The 22,046-nt window shown below is 43.5% G+C and overlaps 3 protein-coding genes across 4 annotated transcripts; 1 reads left to right on the top strand and 2 right to left on the bottom strand.

Moving 5' to 3' along the window:
* The first annotated feature begins 206 nt into the window (after positions 1–206).
* Positions 207–8,060, top strand: palb2 (partner and localizer of BRCA2). The gene is made up of 13 exons (XM_041036347.1): positions 207–236; positions 576–650; positions 1,169–1,228; positions 1,314–1,473; positions 1,693–3,180; positions 3,278–4,770; positions 4,884–5,036; positions 5,439–5,521; positions 5,719–5,868; positions 5,954–6,070; positions 6,706–6,793; positions 6,915–7,120; positions 7,214–8,060. The coding sequence occupies exons 2-13, from the start codon at positions 591–593 to the stop codon at positions 7,443–7,445; spliced, it is 4,290 nt and encodes a 1,429-aa protein (XP_040892281.1). The 5' UTR covers positions 207–236; positions 576–590; the 3' UTR covers positions 7,446–8,060.
* A 1,080-nt stretch (positions 8,061–9,140) lies between these two features.
* On the bottom strand, positions 9,141–13,893 carry plk1 (polo-like kinase 1 (Drosophila)). Of its 2 annotated transcripts, none has more exons than XM_041035135.1 (11): positions 13,218–13,893; positions 12,584–12,752; positions 12,133–12,277; positions 11,946–12,039; positions 11,627–11,852; positions 11,393–11,432; positions 11,066–11,163; positions 10,871–10,948; positions 10,581–10,735; positions 10,243–10,425; positions 9,141–10,127 (listed from the first exon to the last, which is right to left on the bottom strand). In XM_041035135.1, exons 1-11 carry the CDS (start codon positions 13,578–13,580, stop codon positions 9,933–9,935), a joined length of 1,746 nt encoding a protein of 581 aa, XP_040891069.1. In that variant the 5' UTR covers positions 13,581–13,893; the 3' UTR covers positions 9,141–9,932. The 2 variants fall into 2 exon arrangements, with proteins under 2 accessions (XP_040891069.1, XP_040891068.1); XM_041035134.1 differs by having other exon boundaries at positions 9,142–10,127; positions 11,393–11,435.
* Positions 13,894–16,061: 2,168 nt separating this feature from the next.
* On the bottom strand, positions 16,062–16,831 carry rasd3 (RASD family member 3). Its single transcript, XM_041036604.1, has one exon. The coding sequence runs from the start codon at positions 16,746–16,748 to the stop codon at positions 16,113–16,115; it is 636 nt and encodes a 211-aa protein (XP_040892538.1). The 5' UTR covers positions 16,749–16,831; the 3' UTR covers positions 16,062–16,112.
* Between the last annotated feature and the right edge of the window lie 5,215 nt (positions 16,832–22,046).

Here is a 22,046-nt window from a genome sequence, read left to right as displayed (position 1 = left end):
TATGCGTGGAAGTAACATGGGAGTGATTTAAGATGGTGTAGTGAATCCAAAACTAAACTTTGATGTATTTCAGTGGGCAGGATTGACTAATTTACCTTCTTCCTCCGGCTGATCGAGTCCTCGGAGCTCCACTGCTTACGCCTGCTTTTGGAGTCGCGGGAAATTAGAACTAAATCGATACTCGTCTGATCGAACTTCAAAATAAACCTCTTCATGGACGAACCAGCGGGGTTGGTGTAAGTCTGCCTTAAACATTAAAATGAACATTAACTAACTTAATTAACATTAACTACATTATTATCATTGTTTTCATTTCAACAGAGTAGCAGAATTTGTACAGCCAACCGTAACTTTTGTTGTTGATGCCTGACGTTAACATATTATTCGGTTACTAATTTTAGCTAATGTAAAATTTCTTACTGTAGCGTATCATCCCTCTACTTTAGGTAAACTAGCCCGTTTTAAAGAAATACGCCATAGATTAAATATGAGACTAATAAACAAGATTAAATATATCGAAACTAATGCTGAATTAGCTGTGCTAAATCTACATATAACTTTAATTCGCGTGTTAGGGCCGAGTGAGCAGGATGGAGAGCAATGTGGAGGAGCACCTGAAGACTACACTGCACTACGATGACAAGGAGAAGGTAATTTACATTCAGTGGTGGAAAAAGTGTTCATGTCTTTTACTCAAGTAAAACTACAGCACAGTGTAGAAACACTATCTTACAATTAAATGCACTGCATTAAAAATGTTCACTTAGAAGTACAAAAGTATTAGTATCAAAAATACTTGAAGTAGCTAAAGTGAAAGCACTCACTATACAGAATGGCTCATTGCAGAAAAATATACTGTGTTATTGGATTTTACTTTATATACTGTTAGTATTTTGTGAGTAGTTTGTAAACTTCTCTCTGGGCATCAATAAAGTTTTATCTTAATTTATAATAATACATTATTATTCATCTGTGGGTTATAGTTTTTATTAATAATAACCAAAGTAACTAAAGTTATCAAACAAATGTACTGTAGGAAAAGTATAAAGTGGCAGGAAATGGATATAATTGTAGATAGTCAAATGTACTTTAATAACTTTAACCACATGAAGTTCTACCATGAGTCTGCCTTTATCTCTTCTGGCATATTATCATTTTCCCTTCTCAGCTTCGTAAAAAGTTGGTGCTGTTACAAAGGGAGTATCTCAGAACAGCCCAGAGACTACAGGTAAGACATACGCTCTTTCACTTTGACTTTTTAAAAGTCAAATGTAGAAAGTCTTTGTCTCGTTCACATATTGATCTGTTCACAGCGCGCAGAGCGTTTGGAAGCAGTGCGTACACATGTGAGGAGCAGGATCACACAGCAGAACCATCAGGACCACAGAGAGAGAGACCCAGAAGTGACATCTAACCCAACCACTGCCGATGCCACGACACAAGGTGTTCTTCAGTTCCAGGGACACACTGAAGGTGAGTCTTTCCTAATCAGCTGCAAAATATAGGTAGTTGATCTCTTCCACAGTCTATAATTGCAGTGACTGTTAGATAGGAACGTATGCTGTAAAATACGTATGCTGTGTGCAAAATGGATAGGACTATTTTGGCTCTACTATAAAATAATTTCTGATACAAAGGCTCTGGTCACTGACTGCATGTCAGAGATTCACAGATTTCTGAATATTTTACCAGGTCCAGCAGATTCTGATAACTTCAGGAGGAGCCAGGTGATCAGGTTCCAGCTCCCGTCTGATGCTGCTTGCCCGCAAACCCCAGATCCCAGCAATGACTCAGCAAGAGAACACAGACCCAGTCCCGCTCTGCGCCTCAGGTCTCGGCACAGTCGCTTACGGTGGGAAAGGAGGAGTGCTGAGGCTGTCAGGATCACGGACAACAGTGAAGAAGGACAGGAGCGGAGTGAACGGATGGAGGGTGCTAGAAAAGAGGAAGAGGAGGAGAAATTCAAGTCTGCAGGAACAGAAGTTGTGAATGAAAGTGAAGAGTTATTTTCTGCTTCAGATTCTGAGTCTCCGTCTCTGCTGCTGGAACACTGGAACACATATGCGCGCACTGAAACTGGAGATACAGAGGGAAAGGAGATGCAAGGGTATCAAGAACAAAGGGAAAAAGAGAGCAAGTTGAGGACTGAAGGGAAAAAAGAATCGTCAACCTCCTCGCTGCTCAGATTTCAGAACTCTGCTACACACCCTGAAGAAAAGGGACAAGATTGCACATTGAATGGAAGAAGACAAGAGACCGAGGGAGGAGACAATGGTGAGAATAGTAAAGAACAGAAAGAAATAACATTTTGTGAAGAGAACAGAAATAAAGACATGGAACAAAATGCAGCAGAGACAAAAGAAAATGAAAAAAGGCACAATGTCACCTCGGAAACAAAAGAAGAAAAGGGTGGGATTGAAGGAGATGGAAAGAGTGTTGGACTCCTGGATTCCTGTACCCTAGTGGACGGACTACTTTTCCCAGCGGAGTACTACGTCCGAACCACTAGGCGTATGACATTTTCACAGAGTCAACCTGACGTGCAGGCCGTCATACTCTCCCAGCTGAGTGTGGGACGACATCGCAGGAGCCGGGGCCGTGGCAGAGGATTGAACAGACACACACACACCGATGAAAGTTCGGATCAACACAGTCAGACAGACTTCTCCTCTCTGACAGCTGCATCTGTAGATCCTCATAAATCACCTCAGGTGCACACTGTCGATTCACCTGCTGAGCCTATGGGCAACAGTCAGAGCTTCAGCGAGATTTCAGATCAAATCTCTGTGAGTGAGACCAATGTGGACGCTTTTTCTTCCCCTGCAGTCAGCACTACTCGTCCAGGAAGAGGCAGGAGGAGAAAAAGGGGCAGGGGCAGAGGAAGAACTGAGAGCCCACGATCCACTCTTAATTTAGACACCCACCAAACAGTCTATGAACAAACCTCAGAGCATCCCCAGCCCACCAACAGCGTGGTTTCTTCTTCCCCATCTCCCCATGGAGCTGATGCATCAAAGCCTTGTCTCACTGCTGGGGAACCTGTTCCTCTGCCAGATGACCCCCAGCCCGTGTCCACCCACAGCCCAGCTACCCAGCCTTCCTCTGGGGTTAATGGAGCTCAGGACAGCCCTGCCTCTGGACATGTGGGGAAGGTCTATCCCATCTTTCTGAAGAGCAGAAGTGAGTCTTGTTTAACGACTTTGTATATGTGTGTTTTAATGTTAGAGACATCTGCATCATCTCACATTATATTTTTTTCATCTCATGTGTCCTACAGGTACACCGAGCTGGCGATCCCTCCTCTTACCTTCCTCTCCACCTGCTCATACCGCTCTTCTTCCTCTCCCGTCTCCGTCCCCTGGCTCGCTGGTCAACAACCTGATGAATTTTGAAATCTACCAAGATTTCCATCTCCCCGATGACCAGTTTGCCTCCCTGAAGCTACACAAACTTCGACAGGTTGCTCTGGAATCAGGAGTTGAACATTTCACGTCCCCCTCTCATAATACTCGTAGCAGCAACCGCTACTTGCACCCTCGCGGCAGCTCCAGTGACCCAGTGATGCCACTTCCTCTCCCACTCAGCCTCACGCCCACGATTGCAAATTCACAGCAGCTAACCACAGAAACACAGGCTGCTACACACTCTGTAGACGTCCAAAACTTGTTGATAGACCACAAGCTTGTAAGCCAGTCCTCATCTGAACAGCCATCCATCCGAGATATTACAGAACCGGCTGGAGAGCAGCAGACTGAAAACCTCCATGCAGAGACTCACACCAGCTCAACAGAATCTGTATCAGTGGCTCAAGAGCCTGCTGCTGACTGTGTAGATCAAACCAAAGAGCAAAATACTGTGACTGTGAATACTCACAGCCAGAGTAGTGTCTCAGATAGCAACACACGCAGTTCTGTAGGCGACCCTGTCAAACCTCAGCCTCATGTGAACTTTGCAGACACACCTGCAGGCAGTTTGACAGATGAGCTTAACATAAAACAGCCTGCATCAGGAAAACACACTGATTGTGCCAGTGAAGTCTATACTTTGGAGCATCAGAGGTCTACAGACCACCGAAGAGAAGATAAAGCTGTCATCAAAACTCTTTCCTTTGATTGCCCTCAACAGGAAACACCTGAGGAGCCTTCCAACAGCTGCACCACTGTACAGACATGTAATGACAGTGAGTCTCCTGTGAAGCATCTGAGTGCTAAATACCCTGCCAAAGATTTAAAGGAGTCCTCTGAACCCGCCACACGTCCCCCCAGAGACACGTTAATGGAAAATAAAAAAAAGAGCAAGTGTTCACCGCACCATAGCGTCCACTCTCAGCTCCTGTTGAGCCCTCCTCTGGCCTCATCACCCGCCCCTTTCATAACGCCACACCTGTCCTCCTCAGCTCTCTCGTCCAGCCACACGCTACCCTCCCTAGGACTCACCCCAGGCCCTGTTGCCGTTGACCTCCCCCTGACCTTGTCTCCCTCTGCCCCAGCTCTCACCCTGCCTTCTCCTCACAAACCATCAACACAGGCCCTCTCTCCTCCGGCTCTCTCTCCTTGCCCATCCGTCACTTCCCTCCCTCTGAGCCAGCCTCTAGTCTCCCCCTCCAGTCACAACCAGGCTTCATCAGAACTGTCACATACAACTGATCAGTGTCAAGATGCTTGTCCAGCTGCATCCAGCGTCCAGTCGCAGGGCACCGGTAGGCAAGTGGGCCCAGGAACAGAGGAGACTGCAGAGCAACATATGATGAAATCCACACACACGTTGGAGGTAGAAACCCTGGGCTTCGTTGTACAGTTTTGAGTTTAAGTTAACAGTTATTTTCAAATAGGAAATGTGTGTGTGTGTCTATATTGTCTGAATTATTGTGTGTGTGTGTTCAGGCCCCGGCAGGAGGCTGTCTGGTGGACACCTGCTGTCTGCTGGGACCCTCGGGTTCTTTGTGTGTAGCAGCAGCAGGAAAATGGGCGGTGTGTCTGTGGATTCAGACTCCTGCATCTGATTGGAGCTTGACACACACCTGGACCTTCAATGACGTGAGTATCCTGCAGAGTGTTTAACATTGCTGTGGAGCAATGCCTTCAATCACAAGGACTCCCATACTTGTAATCAGGCACATGGTAGATGTACAGAGTCCTGCTGATGGTTTCGTGCTATTCCACTGTGTGACAGTTGGTGGCGGTAACGTGCCAGGAAATGTAGCAATGCAGCAGTGAAATCAGCTGGCAAATAAACATGGATGTAAACAATGTTGGTTTCAAATATGGCTCTGAAAAGTTTCTGTGAGGAGCATATTTTTTATGTTTTATGTTCAGGCCTCAGGGACACACAGTGTGTTTTTGGTGAGAAACAGTGAAACATTACTTGACACCAGGCAGCTTTAAAGGAGCTATAATGCATGTTTCATTGATGTTATTTATTTTTTTGTTTGTTTACAGCCAGTGATCAATGTGTTTCCTGTCCCGGATGCTGCTGGGATAATGTTTGTGACTCTGGGTCAGCTGGAAATCAAAGAAGTGAGGTGAATACATCAAAGCCAGCTGGACTCTCCGACACGTGTTTTAATTATCCGGGTTAATTGTCTGCACATGGTGCTAGACTAGGGACATTTTTCAGTGGACATGAGATTAATTGTGTCCGGGGAAACCAGCTATTTTAGTTTGCAGAGCTTCAGTGTTTCAGGAATTGAACTTAGTTGTGTGTTGTCCCTGTGCACAGGATGCTGTCGTGCTCCAGCCTCATGCAGGTGTTGCTATGTGAGGGAATTGTCCAGGCTGTCGTAGGTGTGTCCAAGTCCAGAGTGGTTATCTCCTCCCACACAGCAACAGGTTCCACCCTGCAGGTGTTTGACGTGTCAGACAACAACAGGTAACCCGGAGTTGTGGCATTTTCATTCTCTCCCAGTTACTTTCCCATTGCAGAGTTATCTCAGTGTCTAATTTCTCTGTCTCAGACCGCCAAGCTCTCGGCCTCTTGTGTCTCCTGGTGTTTGTATCGGGTCCCTGGCTCCAGTAGAGGGACTTTCTGATGCTCTGATTGGCACAGATGAGGGTGGATGTGTCTTTGTCTGGTAAGCAAGACCTCAGTCAGCTCTTTTTCTCTTGTTCTTCTACATATACAGCGTCGACATGTTCACACACTGTTGAACTGGAGTCATTTATTCCAGTGGAAAGTTAATGTCAGTAACTGACTTGTTTTTCCTTGTGGCCATTGGAAGAGCATAACAACAGATGACAGATGGCGTCTTAGCATTTTTGCTTTTACTGGAAACTTGGAAAGTGAAGACGCTGGAAAAGTTGAGGGAGAAAGAAGAAAACAAAAATCACAGGGAAAGATTTAATATTGGTTCACACTGACGATGTGTGATGTTAGTCCCATAAATTCAATCTGTGATCATATAAGTATCAATATAGCTTCACACAGTGCTGGGGGACTTTTTTTGGGCACATATTTAGGGTCTAATGTAGCCGAGAAGCATGAATGTGTTTACCTGTCCAACATGTCTCTTTGTCTTTTGTTCATTCATGCTGGGACAGGGTCCAGAGCTCTCTGACCCTGTATTGGTCACTTTCATAGGAACTACAACCGGCAAAACTAAATGAAATTTTTAATATTATTAATTACACATAATTTTCCTGCTATGATATACCACAAGTTCTGCTGTGAAAACCGTCTGAGGTATCCAAGTGTTTTTTTTTGTTACAGGAATTTGAAGACTGGACAGCTGCTGCGTAGAATCATCCTCGGAGATGGTTTATCACACACGGCCTGCCTCAGAGGATACTCCTACAGTGTAAGTCTGTTCTCTTCGCACTTCTGCATGTACGATTATTGCCTGTGCCACTGAAACTGTCTCACTCCTCAGACTGTCTGACTTGGTGGGTGTTCTTGTGAATGTTTATGTTTGTGCACAGGGTGTCTTGTTTGTCCTGCTGCAGCATCAGTTGCTCAGCTCCCTGGAGGAAGAAGAGGCCAAAGCAAAAGATGAAGTCTTTTCGGAGGAGGAGAAGAAAGAGGAAAGGAAGAAGACCGCATTGTTCTCTTTGGTCGCTGTTAACCCTCTGACTTGCAAATCCATCCTGGCTACTCAGCTGTATCCGCCCAAAGCCTGGTCTGGCAGGTGAGATGAGGACTGATGAAGGACAAGGTGTGGGTTTCTTTATACATACATGCATGTACCTAACTCTCCCCTCTGCCTCTGTGTGTTCTGCAGACTGTGTGAAGCCGATGTCAACAGCTCCAGCGTGGTCGGTCTGAGTCAGAGTGGCTGTGTGTGTGTGTGGGAGCTCGGGTGTCCGGGGGCCTCAAGGATGGTGTGGGCCCCTGAGAGCGAAGGCTGGCAGCTGGCTCGCTGGGGAGGGCGAGACATGCTGGTGACTGGCCATCACAACGGAGACGTTACTTTACACTGCTACAGTACGAGTCTGACTTCGCTCTGCCACTAAAGTATAGACGCTCACAATTCTTTTATCAAACATAAGGGTCTTTCTGTCGCTGTGCGAATGTTTAAATAAAGATTTTAAGATGGCTTCAGTTTAGAGACACATTCAGAATTTTAACATTTGCTCATTCTACCTGATCCTTAATGCAGAGAGGTTCTGTGGCTTCCCCTGTGAACATTTCAGTTTGACGAAATTCAGCTTTCAGTTGCAGGATTGTCTTTAGGCCACAGTACTGCTAAAATATGTGGATCAATGTACTGTAAACTAAATAAATCCCTTAAGTCAGTGGCCTGCTGGTAAAGCTTTATTTAGAAAACTTAGCAAGACTGAACAGTTAAAGGTGGAGTGCTGCTAAAATGTTTGTTTTCCTCCAGCTTTTGGATATAGTGTTTTTTAAACACCAGCATCACACACTGGACATCGGTTAACTGAACCTCTCTGTGTGACGGAGTGAATTTTCACTTTTTAGATCACTGTAAACCCCCCTGAAAGCCAGCTTTGGTGTTTTATGTCTGTGGCTGTTTGACTGTTCTTTGCTTACTTGACTACATGTTGTTATGTTTAAAGAAAAAAAGTGTTGCCAGAGTTTTTTTTAATGAGTTACATTAAACTTCTGTGAATTCAATGATGTGTATGTTCATTGATTTTTTTTTTTTTTTTTTTTGTGGTTGCCCATAACCGTTACATTTAACAGGGTTTACACATTGGAAGTGCTTTTTCTTAATTGTCAATTTAAGCATAAACAATCCTCTGTAAACTGCCAGAGTGAGTGTAATCACTTCATGGCAAAGTTTACAAATTTCACTGAAGGAAACTTTTATTTAAATCCATTGTGGGGGTGTATAGAGGCAAAATTACAAATATTGACCTCACTGTCCAGATACTTACAGACCTGACTGTATTTTTCTCAAAGTAAGGAAGGAAGCAGACTTGTCTCCCACTTATTTTAAGCCAAAAACAAACACATAACAGCATCAGCTAAATCCAGAGATACAACATTAATGCTGCGGTACTTTTACCGTTGGTCACACCAGTTCTCCAACTGTTGTGCTGAGCTACATGTTGGTAAAGAAAACTCTTTGAATTGAGAAAAACTGTAGCTGTAGCCACTAAAACACTATAAATTACCCTGCAGTGGCTCTGTGTGTCAGCCAGGAGGTGCTAAAATATTCTGACTCACTCCACAGGATTCAAAGCTTTGGCACACTGAAGACATTTTTCATCCTGGCACTTGTAGAATAGTTACTTTACAATAAGCAATTTCCACTGAAACTCTTCTCAGTGGCTCAATAGTGAAAGAACAAAATGAATTAGTAGTTTGCTAAAGACTAACCAACATTATTTTTCTATTTTCTGAAGGAAAATACAGCCTGAAGCTTTTTTTTACCTAAAATTAGATTTCAACACTGCCTGGATGATCATAACCAACCCTTTAAACAACTTGTGACACCAACAGCAGTTCACTTCATATAATTCTGTTGTGCACTGAAGAATTTAAACAGTTCAATCTGAAGCTCAAGAATAAATGTGGATCTTGACTAAACAATGTTGACTTTTGTCAAGCAGTGTTTCCCAGTTCAGAGAACTCTGTATCAAACATGGGTCCTTTTTTTTTGTGCAGACAAAAGTCAACAGAAATAAGAGCAGTAAATGTGACTGAATCATTAAAACATAGTAATTTGTATTGTTCAAAAGAATCTTTATTTAAACTTGGGTAAAATGAACCCATCTTTACAACATGTATGCATATTCAGCAGTATGTACAAGTTTGTACATCTTGTTGAAAGAGACATCTAAAATAGATATTAAAAAAAAAAAACAAAAACAGTAAAACTACAGGAAGAATGTACATGATGAAGACTTATTGACATGGTCCATTTCTCTACATACAACACAGATAAAACAGACAAAAGCAGAGCAGAGAAGCTTTTTCCATCCACACCACACATTTGTCCACTCGGCTTTAGGTGTTCAAAGACAAGAGACGTGAACAAATGCAAACAAACCATAAGAAGAGTGAATCACGGAGAAACGTTTCAACTTCAAGGTGATGATTCAAACACAGGGAACACTGAACATTCATCTTTTCCTCACAGATTCATTTGAACAGCGTCAAAATCTGTGCTGTGCCGTCAGCGATCCCACCACCTTAGATTATATCAGCAGGAACGTGTTTGTCAAGAGTAAGCTTCATCAAGAAAGTTAAGATAAGAGCTGGAGTGAGAGTTTCTATTGACAATAGGGGAAAGGATTAAAAAAAAATCTGAGACTGAAATTCAACTTTCATGTACAACACAGAATATTAGTTTTTATGGTACATGTCAAAGCCTCAGAAGGTGACATAAAAATCATTACACTGCGACCCTTCAATAAAATATGGGAAAATTTAACGGTCTGTCCCGTCCTCTGAGAGGCTGGACAGACAGGGAGAAGTGGCCGGTGGTTAAAGACAGGGATGGTGATTAAAGACTTTGGGGGGGGAAAGGTGGTCTAATGTGCAGCAGTGGAGGGTTTGCTGTCCAGCAGTTTCTCCACCATGAGCTTGGCATAGCGAATGCGGCTGGCCAGTTCCTTACTGCAGCCGAACTCCTCCAGCAGAGACAGCTTGTAGGTGCGGAAGTCTCGCTTCTCGTCGATGTAGGTCACTGCGGCCATCAGTGGACACAGGATCAGCTTGGTGTGGTCCTGGCAGAGGAGGGTTAATGAAAACATAGGTTCAGGATTTGTGTATAAGGTGTCATGAGATGAGGAAAAATAAAAATTTGGATGGGAGAAGACATAGACATAGTGGGTGTCTCACCTGGAAGAAGTTGATCTGAACAGTGCCGTTGGTGAGGTGCAGGACGATGGCGCTCTTTGTTCTGAACCAGAGGGAGAGATAGGGCAGCCTCGCCAGCTCATCTCCTTCCCGCCGTGCCATGTTTGCACCGGCCTTCAACAGGTGCTCGCTCATGTAGTTGCGGAAGTATTTCAGCAGTGTTATCTACAAGGAAAGAAATAATACGTACATGAGAATCAGGGCCACAATAAGGACTGTGCAAAAAGTGTGATTACACACATACACACACTAAATGAAACTGAGAAATTAAAATAAAAGGGTAAAGAGACACTTTGCCGACATGAGTGCAAACTCCTGACCTTCTTGTTGAGAGCAGGAGGGAAAGAGCGCACGCTGAGGTAGGATTCAGCTGCCGCCTTGTCAATGTACTGCAGGCTGTCTCCATCAGCGTACATGATCAGACGCGTGTAATCGTTGAACAGCACGCCCACGCTGTTGTCACAGAGCTGGTAGCCTGAAACACACAAGTGTTTTTGTCAGCCATTTACCTTTTTTCCTTCCACACTGGAGCCAGCCTTTATCTGATTCCTACATACACCCGTACTGTACGACAAAATTATAAATTCTCTTTTCCAAATCTAAGTCTCACCTAATCCATATTTGTCAGAGTAGTCCACCCATTTGCTGATCCAGAATATGGGGATACATGCAGGATCCTCTGCCTCTTCTGTAAACACACAGATAGAACAAAAGCTTTGTTGACAAAAAAATAATCATATGAACCACTAAAACGTGCAACACTGAAACAAAAAGGATCTGTCAGTTACAAACAGTCTGCACTAACCTTGGCGTATGACTGCCTTTTCAGAGGGCTTAGCAGCGATGATGCTGTTGAGCTGCTGCAGCATGTCTTTCAGGTGGTTTTCTGATGGCTCAGCCTCCCTACAAACAAATGAAAACATTCATTTTCTACATAAGAAAATATCTCCATCGGTAATTATTGTTTAAAAAAAAAAAAAACACCAATTTAATCCAGAATAAGTGGTCATTGAAATATAACAAACACAAAACCAAATTCTGATGGTTGTGTTGTGAAAAAGTTTTACTAGAGCTCGACAGAATCAGAGTGAACAAATCCATCTAAAACTTTCACTATACGAACATCTCTCACCTTTGCACAGGCTCGTCCTTTACGTCCACCTTCTCTGTCCCTGCTGGAAAGAGAGGAAAAAAAAAAAGTCATTAACACCCAGACTCCTAAATTGGGATACTGATATATTAAACCAGTGGTCAGGAGATCTAACAGCCTCTACCCTAACAACAAACATTTCAGCATATTTTAAATCTGTGGAATGAAGGCTACTTTGGTCATTTATAGTCGGTTATGTGCTGCCGGGCCCATTACCTTTGTTGTTAATAGCAGTCAGGGGGCGTCTCTGGCTGAGCTCCGTAGCTGTGGAGGGGGCAATGGAGAACCGCGGGGGCACAGTGAGGCAAGTGGTGGGCAGACGTAAGGGGATGTAACCAGAGGTGAAGAACTCGTCCGCCTGCAGCTCAGCGATGGTAGGCCTCTGGGCAGGATCAGCATGGAGCATCCGCTTGATGAGGGAGGACGCGGCTGGGTTGATGTGCTGCAGAGAAAGTGGTGAATTCAGGTTATGAGAAGGGTGAGGGGCAAATAAAATGTGTAAAAAGAAGTGGTGTACTTTATTTGTCCAGCTTACCCAAGGGATGGTGTAGTTGTTTTTCTTTATGCGGTTATAGGTCTCCTTCAGACAGGAGGTCTCAAATGGGGGCTTACCCACCAACAAAGTGTACCTGAGAGAATACACACAGGGAGGAGGTTGAACTGACTGGGCTGAGTCATGTAAATTAGTGCTGTTCCCAGGTGAGTTTGTTTCCAAAACTTACAATATGCACCCAAGTGACCAGACGTCCACTTCATAGCTGTGACCTTTCTTACAAAGCACTTCCGGTGCAATGTAGTTAGGTGTTCCACACAAGGTCTTCTTCCTCTCGCCATCAAACTCAATCTTAGTAGCCAGGCCAAAGTCCCCTAGAGAAGAAGTCATGATAGATTAATGATCTTAAAGGGTCTGCTTTTTTTCCCCTCCATTGAAAGCTTATTTGTGTGTTTGGTTCTCCTGGCAAATATATCCAGTCAGTGGAAACCACTCATCCAGGAAGTATGACAAATGCCTGATGTGAGGGCTGGGGTGTGTCCTATCCTTTATAACTGCACTGACAGGTTTGTTTGTGAGTGTTGATAAATGTAACTGGTATTTATTACCATCAGCACACCAGCTAATTAAGATCAGAGGCCTGGAGTTAAGTTACATCATTTGCAATCAGTGAAAATTACCTATCTTGACGTCCATGTCATCATTAAGGAAGATGTTGCCCAGTTTCAGGTCTCTGTGGATGACTCTGTTGTTGTGCAGGTACTGGACACCCTTGAGCAGCTGTGTCATGTAGTAGCGACACTCTGGCTCAGTCACAGCCTTACGTCGCTTGTGCAGCTCCAACAGAGACTGAAACAGAAAAGAAAATGACTGAATACGCAGGTCTATCATCAAGGCAATGAAAACTATAGTGAAATACTTAAGAACAAGTCTGTAACTCTCATTTCCGTTCTGTGATACTTGAAAAAGCCACTATGGTTATAGTAAAGAAGGATGTATTGTGAAATAGTTTGATATAAACTTGATGAATTGGGCAATGAATCTATGATGACAATGAAGTTGACAAAATAAGCACAAAAAGGGGGAAAACTCGCCAATAATTAATATTTTTTTGTCTATAATGATTGACTTAAAGCCACATACTTCGGGGTTATTTAAGCATGCCACCATGTTCAAATGTTCCTAGGCTTTTCCTATAATTTAAGTTGCCTCTAGTGGGACAGGGAGGACAACGGAAGACACGGCCGTCGCAACCGTTGGCCCTAGGAAGTGCGTTCAGTGGAGAGCAAGCACACATTTTCTATAAACACTCACCCTTCTCCTGCAGATTTCCAGAACGACAAAGACAAAGTCGTCGTCTTCGAAAAACCCGTGGAATCCCACGATGTTCGCGTGGTTGAGGCTCTTGTGAATGGCGATTTCCGAGGTCATCTTTTCCCTCTGATGTTGCTTCAGGATGAGGGACTTCGGTACGATTTTTCCGGCGAAAACCTGCTTCGTCTCCACATCTGTGATTTCATAGCATTTGGCGAAACCACCTTTTCCGAGGAATCGTCCCCTCGTGTATCTTCTCATGGTGCGTGGGTCCACCAGTACATCTGGGATTTCTTTGAGAGGAGCCGATTTCGGGTCGACATGTGCCGACGGATTCGCCGGCTTCGGAACACCTGTACTCATTTTGAACTAACGGGCTTTTCGGCGTCTTTAAAAGAAACGTTTAAAAACTCTCCAGCAGTCGAAGTATCGATAATAGCTCAACCGAAGTTGGTTTAGTCCTGGAAGCTAGCTGGTTCCCATACACTGCTGAATTCAAATCAAAACTAACGGTAACCACCTATAAACGCGAACGTTACTCAAACATTTGATTCAACAGTAGGAAATATAAAGCGTTTAAATTTCAAGATATAAAAAAAACCTGAGGTAGACGTGAAATTAATCGCCGAACTCGTCCCTCGGTGGCTGCAGCGTTAACCCGTCCTGCCTTTTGACAACAGTCTCTGGTACAAGTTTAAAATGCTGCCTCGGTCGTTACGGCGCTCTGTGATTGGTCCGCTCGATTTGAATTCCAAGCGGTGCAGCAAAGCATCGTGGGAAGATCGGTGCAAAAATAGCCAATCACAGGGCGAGAAAGTCACATTCTGCAGTTTGATTGGCTAAACGCGTTTCGCTGTTTCCTCCGTGGGTTCCTATTGCACCGTACTGACGGGAAATGTAGTCCTAGAGACATTTAATCAAACAGTCGTTAAGTACGAGTTGGTGTTGTGGATTTAGTGATCTTTTAATGTTTGAGAAGCAAATGTTTTTGAATTATTGGCTTAAGTAAATGTCGCAACAGTACTATATAAATAAGTGTAATTATAACCAAAACATCTGAATTTAAGACTTCAGTCAAGTAAAATTTTAAATTAGCCTACAGAAGGTAAAAAATGAAAGTAAAGATTGGTGGGGATCCACGAGTGTATAGCCCACTGGTTATCAGTAGTGGACAGTAACTAAGCTGAAATGATTAGCCGATCAGTCGATTTACTCTGTACCCCCAGGGTGTGCACGAGTCTGAAAGTAAACAAAGTGTAAAGGTTGCTGTTATTCAACCCTTTGGATTACAGTCATAACCCAGGTCTCCTATTTTTGGCATAAAAAAGGAATATAAGTCTTACAATATAGTACCTTTTGTGTGGAAAACACTTTGGTACCACAGCCCCAAGGCTGAACCAATTCTGTGTCAACAGCTGTTGCACTGATATGGGGACCCTAAAACGCTTTGCACAGTTAGGATCTGGAGACTAGAGCTTAGACATCAACAATATTATAATTTTAAATGATATTTTGCAGCTGTATCCTGTTTCATCATTTCTTGTAGCTATTGTGTGCCCCCGGAAGCACCACTCCTCTTCTTTATTGATGTGATTGTGCCCACGAGGGTGTTTTCAGTAGCAGATTATAGAACTGACATGGGGATGGGAAGAGGAAGATAAGAGGAGAGTAAGTGGATGAGGAGGGGATAGATGAATGAAAAGACCATGGGATCCGTGGGTTTGTTTATTATGTTTGTTCCACTTGACAGTGTGTGTGTGTGTGTTTACTGTCTAAAATGGCAAGATGCGGTTTTATGCAAAGATGAGCTATTTTTATGAAGCACTGACTGATCTAAATATTCCCTTCATTCATCTCCTGAAGCTAACAATGGAAGCTGACATTCATGACGAAATAAGTTCATGGCCGTCTAGATTTATTTACTGACCCACCATGACAATTTTAAAAGGTGAATTTTAATGTCTACATTTTTGTATGCTGTAGGATACCCCAAAATCCTACAACTAATGGAGCAGTCAGGAATAAATTAGAATGAGAGTTATTCAGATATCAAGAACTTTCACACCAAACACAACTTTGAAATCCAGAAAACAGTTTTTTCTATCGTTCATATGGATTTGCAAGCATACAGATTACCTTCTTTGGTTAATTTATTCTTTTCTAAGCAGGACTGAGGTTGGGCTAACAGCTTATTTATTTGAAAAGGGACAAAACTCATTAGGCTGCTGACTTGGATGAGGGCAACTTGAGTAGTGTTAGTACATGAGAGAGGTAGCCCACTTCAGTATTTCTATTTTACATTTTTTCATACTACTGCTCCACTACATTTCAGAGCCAGTTATTATTTTCCCATTACATTTATATAGTTGCTTTGAAGACGATGGTTTTACATATCATCAGTATATAAAATACTGTATCATGTATATGAAGTAATGTTATAGATTACCATAAGCAGTGAACATTAGCTTAACAGCAACCAGCTACAACATCAAAAATACTGCACATACAGTAATGCCTCCACACACTGACAGGAGTCATTTTGCTGCAAATACTCTGTTGCCTCTAATGTTTCTTAAAGAAAATTGTGAATACAGAACTTTTACTAATAACGCAGTACTTTTGTATTGTGATGTTTTTTCTCATGCTCTTTTATTGAGCAAAGAAAACAGTGGAGTTGTAAAGACTGAGGTGTAGTTGTTGTAAAGACTGAGGTGTAGTTGACTGACAATGTATGAAAACACAAAAAGATGACAAAAGTTATTTTATTGACACAACATAAAGAAATGAACACAAACACATATAAAGTGCATGGCATGTAAGCCGATCAGGGGTCCTATGAACACGAGCAGTCCAGCTGCAGAGTCCAAAGTCCATCATCAATTAGAGAACATGTTCTTATGACAGGATACAGCTGTGGTTCTTCTTCAGCGGCGGCCTCTTCTTGACTGCGGGGCTGGGTGCCGTGTCTCTGCGTCTGCACATCGCAGGGCTCAGCCGGAGAGGCAGGTCCACCTGTTGCAGCAGCGCGCGGAACACGCCGACCGTGTTTCCACCTGTGCGCGCGGACGCTTCCACGAAGTTGGCGTCCCACTCACCCTCCACCGTGGCCATGGCGTCAGCCGCCAGCAGCACGCGACCTTCGGCCTCGGTGAGATCTGCTTTGTTGCCAACCACGGTGATGGGCGCGCTCTTACCGCCCCTCAGCCCCAGAATCTCGTCGCGGAGCCGCCGCACCTCCTCGAAGGACCCCGGGTCGTCCACCGCGTACACGAGGGCGAAAGCGTCACTGTGTCGGATGCAGAGCTCCCGCATGGCCGGGAAGGAGTAGCTGCCACTCGTGTCCAGGATCTCCAGACGCATCTTCCCGGACCCCGCAGTGTCGTACTCCAGCACGTGAAGCTCCTCCACTGTGCGCGTGTATTTGTGCTCAAAGCGGTCGTGGAGGAAACGGCGGATGAGCGCGCTCTTCCCGACCCCCGCCGCTCCGAGGAACACCAGCCGCACCGTGTTGGGACGCCCTGACAGAGACATGCTGATCAGATCTGTGTGTCCCGGAGCGAACACCTGTCTCTGACGACAATATGCAGCCACCGGCGGGGAACGGACTCCTGTACGCTCACCTGATGCCACAGGGTCTGGTCTCCTCTCCAAGCCAATACCATGTGGGTATTTATAGGCTGGCCTCCGCTGCTCTGCACCAATAAGATCCCTCTATCTGTCCCTCTCTCTGGCATGAGGTTAAGCACGATTCATGATCTGCAGTACAGTAAGTCAGGGTGAGAACACTGTAGTCAAAGATCAGGATTTGGCAGCATCGAAATAGAAATGAATTGAATGTATTTTTACTGTATGTCAACAGTCATTTAGTCCTGTTTTATTAGATGGAGTCACACTGGCCACTTTACAGCGCCTGTGAAGTCATGGAACTTCAATCACTCCTGGCTTTCTTAGAAACTTGGAAAATGAACAAACAAACACGGTTATATTTCCACACCACACTGTTTATAAATGTGATGATGTGATTAGAAATTACAGTAGGGGAGACCGGGGCTAGTTGTCACACTTTTTACATTCATATAGATATCTTGGAATCAAAACATCATATATAAAAAAAATATGTACCAGATGAAAGACCAAAGTCTCAGGTATATATTTTGTATTCATGTCATTTTCATATCTTGTGTCAGTGCAGAGTTATAAGCAATCTAATGGAGATTGTCACCATGTGACAAGTTGCCCCACAAACGGGTAAGTTGTCACACTATGTGGGATAAGATGTCACACTGGATTTTGCAACCCATAAAATAAGGACAAAATTATTGTTGTTATTTGTTTTAATTGAAAGTGAATAAATGACAATAATTCACTTTTATTACTCAAGAAATAACATGAAATATTATGCAACATGCATTATGAAACTGACACTTCAACTGGTCCTGGAACAAAAGAAAATCTCACTAGTCAGACTTCTCATCTGAGTTGCAGTTTTGGCATAGCTTATGTAGATTGAATTGCCAGGAGCACATGCATCTTATGAAATAACATGAAATAAAATGAAATATTATGAAACATGCATCATGAAACACTTAAACTGGTCCTGGGACAAAAGAAAACCTCAAACAAAACCTGAGCTCACTAGCCAGACTCCTCATCTGAGTTGCAGTTTTGGCATATGTAGACTGAATTGCCAGGGGTGCATTCTTCATGTGCCCATCTTTTGCATATCATGCACTGCACCCATGTTTCTCCTGGGCGGCTGTTTCCAAATGGCTCTATGCAGACCAGGCACAGGGACTCATCTTCTTCCGATGAGGAGTCATCTGGAGTTTTTCTTTTTGTATCTGCCCTCTGTTTGTTCCCTGTGCTTTGCTTCTTTGGCATTTTAGATTTGGTTGCCTTGCCTTTCTTTTTGAACAGTCTTTTCTTCCCTTGTGCCTGCCTTTCAGCTTCAAGTGCCTCCTTCACAGGTGTGTCAGTGAGAATAGAAGTTTTTCTCTTCTTTTTCTGCTGGGTAACTTTTTTTCTTGGACCAGCTTTTGGGTAAGGCCTAATATCCTCTGGAGTAAATGTGTTGGTGGAGGAGGCTGGGTTACTAGGGCCTGGAATAGCTTCTTGGTTGGTGCCTGGGCCTGGAGCAGCTGGGCCAGTGCTGGGGCCTGGAATGGCTGGGTTGGTGCTGGATGGGTCAGTGCTGGGGCCTGGAGAAGATGGTACAATTTCGGAGCCTGGAATGGCTGGGTTAGTGCTTGAGCTTGGTAGAGCTGGGTCTTGGTAGGGGCGATCTGAGATGTAAGATGGCGCAAATTCTGTCTCCAAGAACACATCCCTGTTGTAAGGCTGAATCCCTGTTGCCCGAAAGCCAGCCTGAATATTAAGTGGGGTTGCAGCCAGGGGATAAGCAGTTGCTACAATCCCAGGGATGTCATAGATGCTGAGTGTTTTCCCTGGGTTGTTCCTCATCCAGGAATCAGAGACAGAGTTTACATGCTTTTTAAATGGCCCGTAAACACTTCTGTCTAAAGGCTGCAGCCTGTGTGAGCAGTGGGGTGGGAAGGACAACATGATGATGCCATTTTCTTTGGCGAAATTCAGCCCATCAATAGAGAGATGTGAGCAGTGGTTATCCAGAAGGAGTAAGCAGGGCTTCTCCTTTGAGCACTTGGCATGTTCCACGAAATGCTTGAGGAAATCAACAAAGTGTGGTTCTTTCATCCACCCTGTGGGATTTGCTCCTCCTTTGCAGCCTGGTGGCCCATTGTTCATAAAATGATCACGAAAGTGCACCCGAGGAAATATGAAATAGGGGGGGATGCTGTTCCTTGTGGCTGAGACTGCGCAGGCAAGGGTCACCAGGGTACCCCTTTCCCCAGATGTCAGTGACCCCACCTGCTTGAAGCCACGCCTGGCTACCAATCGGTCTGGTTTCTGTACCGTTGTCACTCCAGTTTCATCCATGTTCCAGATATCTCCTGGTCCCAGGGAATGTCTGGTTAACACTTTCTCCAGATTGTCAAAAAAAGACTTCACATTCTCCTTGTTAAAGGCACTAGCTCTGGCAAGGCTAGTTGCCTCTGGTTTTCTAAGAGAAAGTGAGGGGTGCCGCTTTAGGAAGCCTGTAAACCATTCGGCACTGGCTTTTTCTTTGTCTGACCAAGCTTGCGGAAATTTCAGGCCCTTTGCCACCGCAAATTCATATGCCAGCTTTCTCACCTCTGATGGAGACAAACCAAAATATATGTCAGAGGATCTCTTGATATAGTTCTCAAGCTGCAGTTCCATCTCTGTGCTGAAAACCTGCCGTGGTGATTTGTACCCAACCACTGTAGTTGGGATAGCTGTCTGACCCTGAATTTCAGCTGGTGTGAATGTTTTACAGTACCGCGCCAAAGTACGGTAGTTGACATTAAAGTCCTTCGCCGTACTCCTGATGGACTTGTGACCTAGGGTCACCTGCCTGACTGCCCTCAGCATCACGTCAGGAGCTGCACTGCCATGTTCTGTTTTTCTTTTATAACTCCTGACCATCTTCTCACTTTCTCCTCTCTTTTAAACCACTCTTTTCCTATAAAAATAAAGTAAAATTTTCATTTGGATGTGTTGATTTAAATTATTTTTGAAAGTTATTATTCTGGGGTAAGTTGTCACATGTGACAACTTACCCCCAAATGACTGTGACAAGTTGCCCCAAAAGACCATGTTTGCTAATGCTAGCTCTATCTTAAAGTTAGCTTAAATCAGAACAATGACTGAGGTATGACTGGATGCCTTAATATCTACTTTAACAAGTCCACATGTATAACTGCTAGGATTTTTATCTGAATGAAGCTTATTTCAAAAAATATAGAGTTAATATTTTTTACTTTGGGTAGTGAAAAATGGTTAATTGGTGCTCATCTCAACTTACAATGTGTTGTCCTCTTCTCACTCAGTCCATGAGGCCTGACTATGCAAAGGAAGAAAACTAGTACTCCACTTTTTAGTTGCGCCCTCTGGTGGAGAAGATAATTGCATTGTGACAACTTACCCGTGTGACAACTAGCCCCGGTCTCCCCTACTTGAGGCCATGCTAGTTTCCAAACAAATAATTTAACCCACTCAGTATAAGGCTATTCAGAGTTTACTCTATCAACAACACACGAATATTATCAGCAAAATTACAGCTTAGAGGTAAATAACAGTTCTCACAAGATAACAGAATGGTCACTGTCAGTGATTAACGTAATTACTAATACTGAATTATTTTCTTTATTTAAAATAACTTTTGGATAAGAGACATGAAGGCAGAAGGCAGCGTTGCATTTGCACGACATGAAGACAAAATGTCAAATCATGAATTTCATGTATTAAAAAGGACATTATTTGTCTACTTAAGTTCAGTACTCCATTAAAGGTACTCAGTTACAGTCCACCATCAGCTGAATTATTAGTGACGTACTTGATGTACAAGTCATTTTCAGCCATGGTGAACTACTTTGTATTACCAGACCTCAACATGCGTCACCAGTCAAACTGCCCATCACAAGTAAGCTCACCAAAAAAAGCTATTACATATACTTGGTGGCCATTCCTTTGTTTTGATTTTTTTTTTTGGTTCATTTCCTTTATTGGTTTTGCTCTTGGTCCATTATCCCCACATGGTTTTGTTATTGTGTTCCCAGGAACTGAAAGCCTGAAGTCTGGGTGTCATAAAGCAGTGGTCATTCATGCACACACAACCAAGATACAGACACGTGCAGTCATATTTACACCAGATATGAGTCATGGAAGGTTTCTCTTTAATCCTCCCACAAAGATCCGCTGTTTGACACAAACACATATATTTTATAGCCTATGTGTGTGTCAACATATAGTGTACACTTCCTGTTACTAAAGAAACACTGAAGTTATGTTTCATTATGGTGCAGTTTTGGTTTTGGTCTAAAATTTTTAATCGTTCATGAGCAGATTTAATGTTTTGAATCATTTCAAAGGCTTAATGATTACTGGCTGAGTGGACCGCACCTACATGGATTTCTGGAGAAGCAATTTGTGGTGTGGCAAAGTCAAACAGACTGATAGTACAGCAGATGGGTGGCAAGATTCTGAAGTACCAGCCAGATTTGTATCAGGCCAGCAACAGGATTTTAGACAACCTCAGAGTTTTCTCATTACTGTCACAAGATACTGAACAAAACTCCCCCCTCTGTCTCTTGCTGTCTATCTCTGTCTGGCTGGACATGGCTATCGGTGGGTAAACAGATACGGTGATAATCTGTCAATGTGTGCGTGCATTTGGGTGCGTTCATTAGTTTGTTCTATTTCTTATCTGTACCCTTGAAGAAGGTCAGTATTTCCTGTTTAATATAAAGGAGCAAATAAGACAGGAACAAATTAAATAAAAAAAAGAACAAACCTGCCCACAAACTCACCTGTGCCACTGTTTGCAACAGCATTTTCACTGTCTGGCATCCTTTAACATCCTTTGTCTAGAATTCGGCAAAATTTGCAGCGTTTTTGCAAAGCAACCACTTGTCCTGTATCCATTTGTCTGCAGGTACAGTTACTCAGCAATACTTTAAGGAGTGGTAATAAACTAGTAAATGTGTACTACATGGCCAAAAGTATGTGGATAAACTGAACATCACATACATATGTGACTGTTGAAGATCTTATCATTTCAAAATTATGGGCATTCATGTTGCTTCCATGAACCTCAGATAAGGTTTCAGCTAGATTTTGGAACCTGGCTGCAGAGGGTTGCTCTCATTCAGAGCATTAGCGTGATCAGCAATGGATTTTGAGTGATGGGGCCTGGCTCTCAGTTCATGGAAAAGATAGAGTGGAGGGGAG

This window comes from Toxotes jaculatrix, chromosome 4 (assembly GCF_017976425.1).
Source record: "Toxotes jaculatrix isolate fToxJac2 chromosome 4, fToxJac2.pri, whole genome shotgun sequence".
In the NCBI taxonomy this organism is placed as follows: domain Eukaryota; kingdom Metazoa; phylum Chordata; class Actinopteri; family Toxotidae; genus Toxotes; species Toxotes jaculatrix.
The sequence above is the reverse complement of the archived record's forward strand: the minus strand, read 5'-3'. Positions and strand labels throughout refer to the sequence as shown.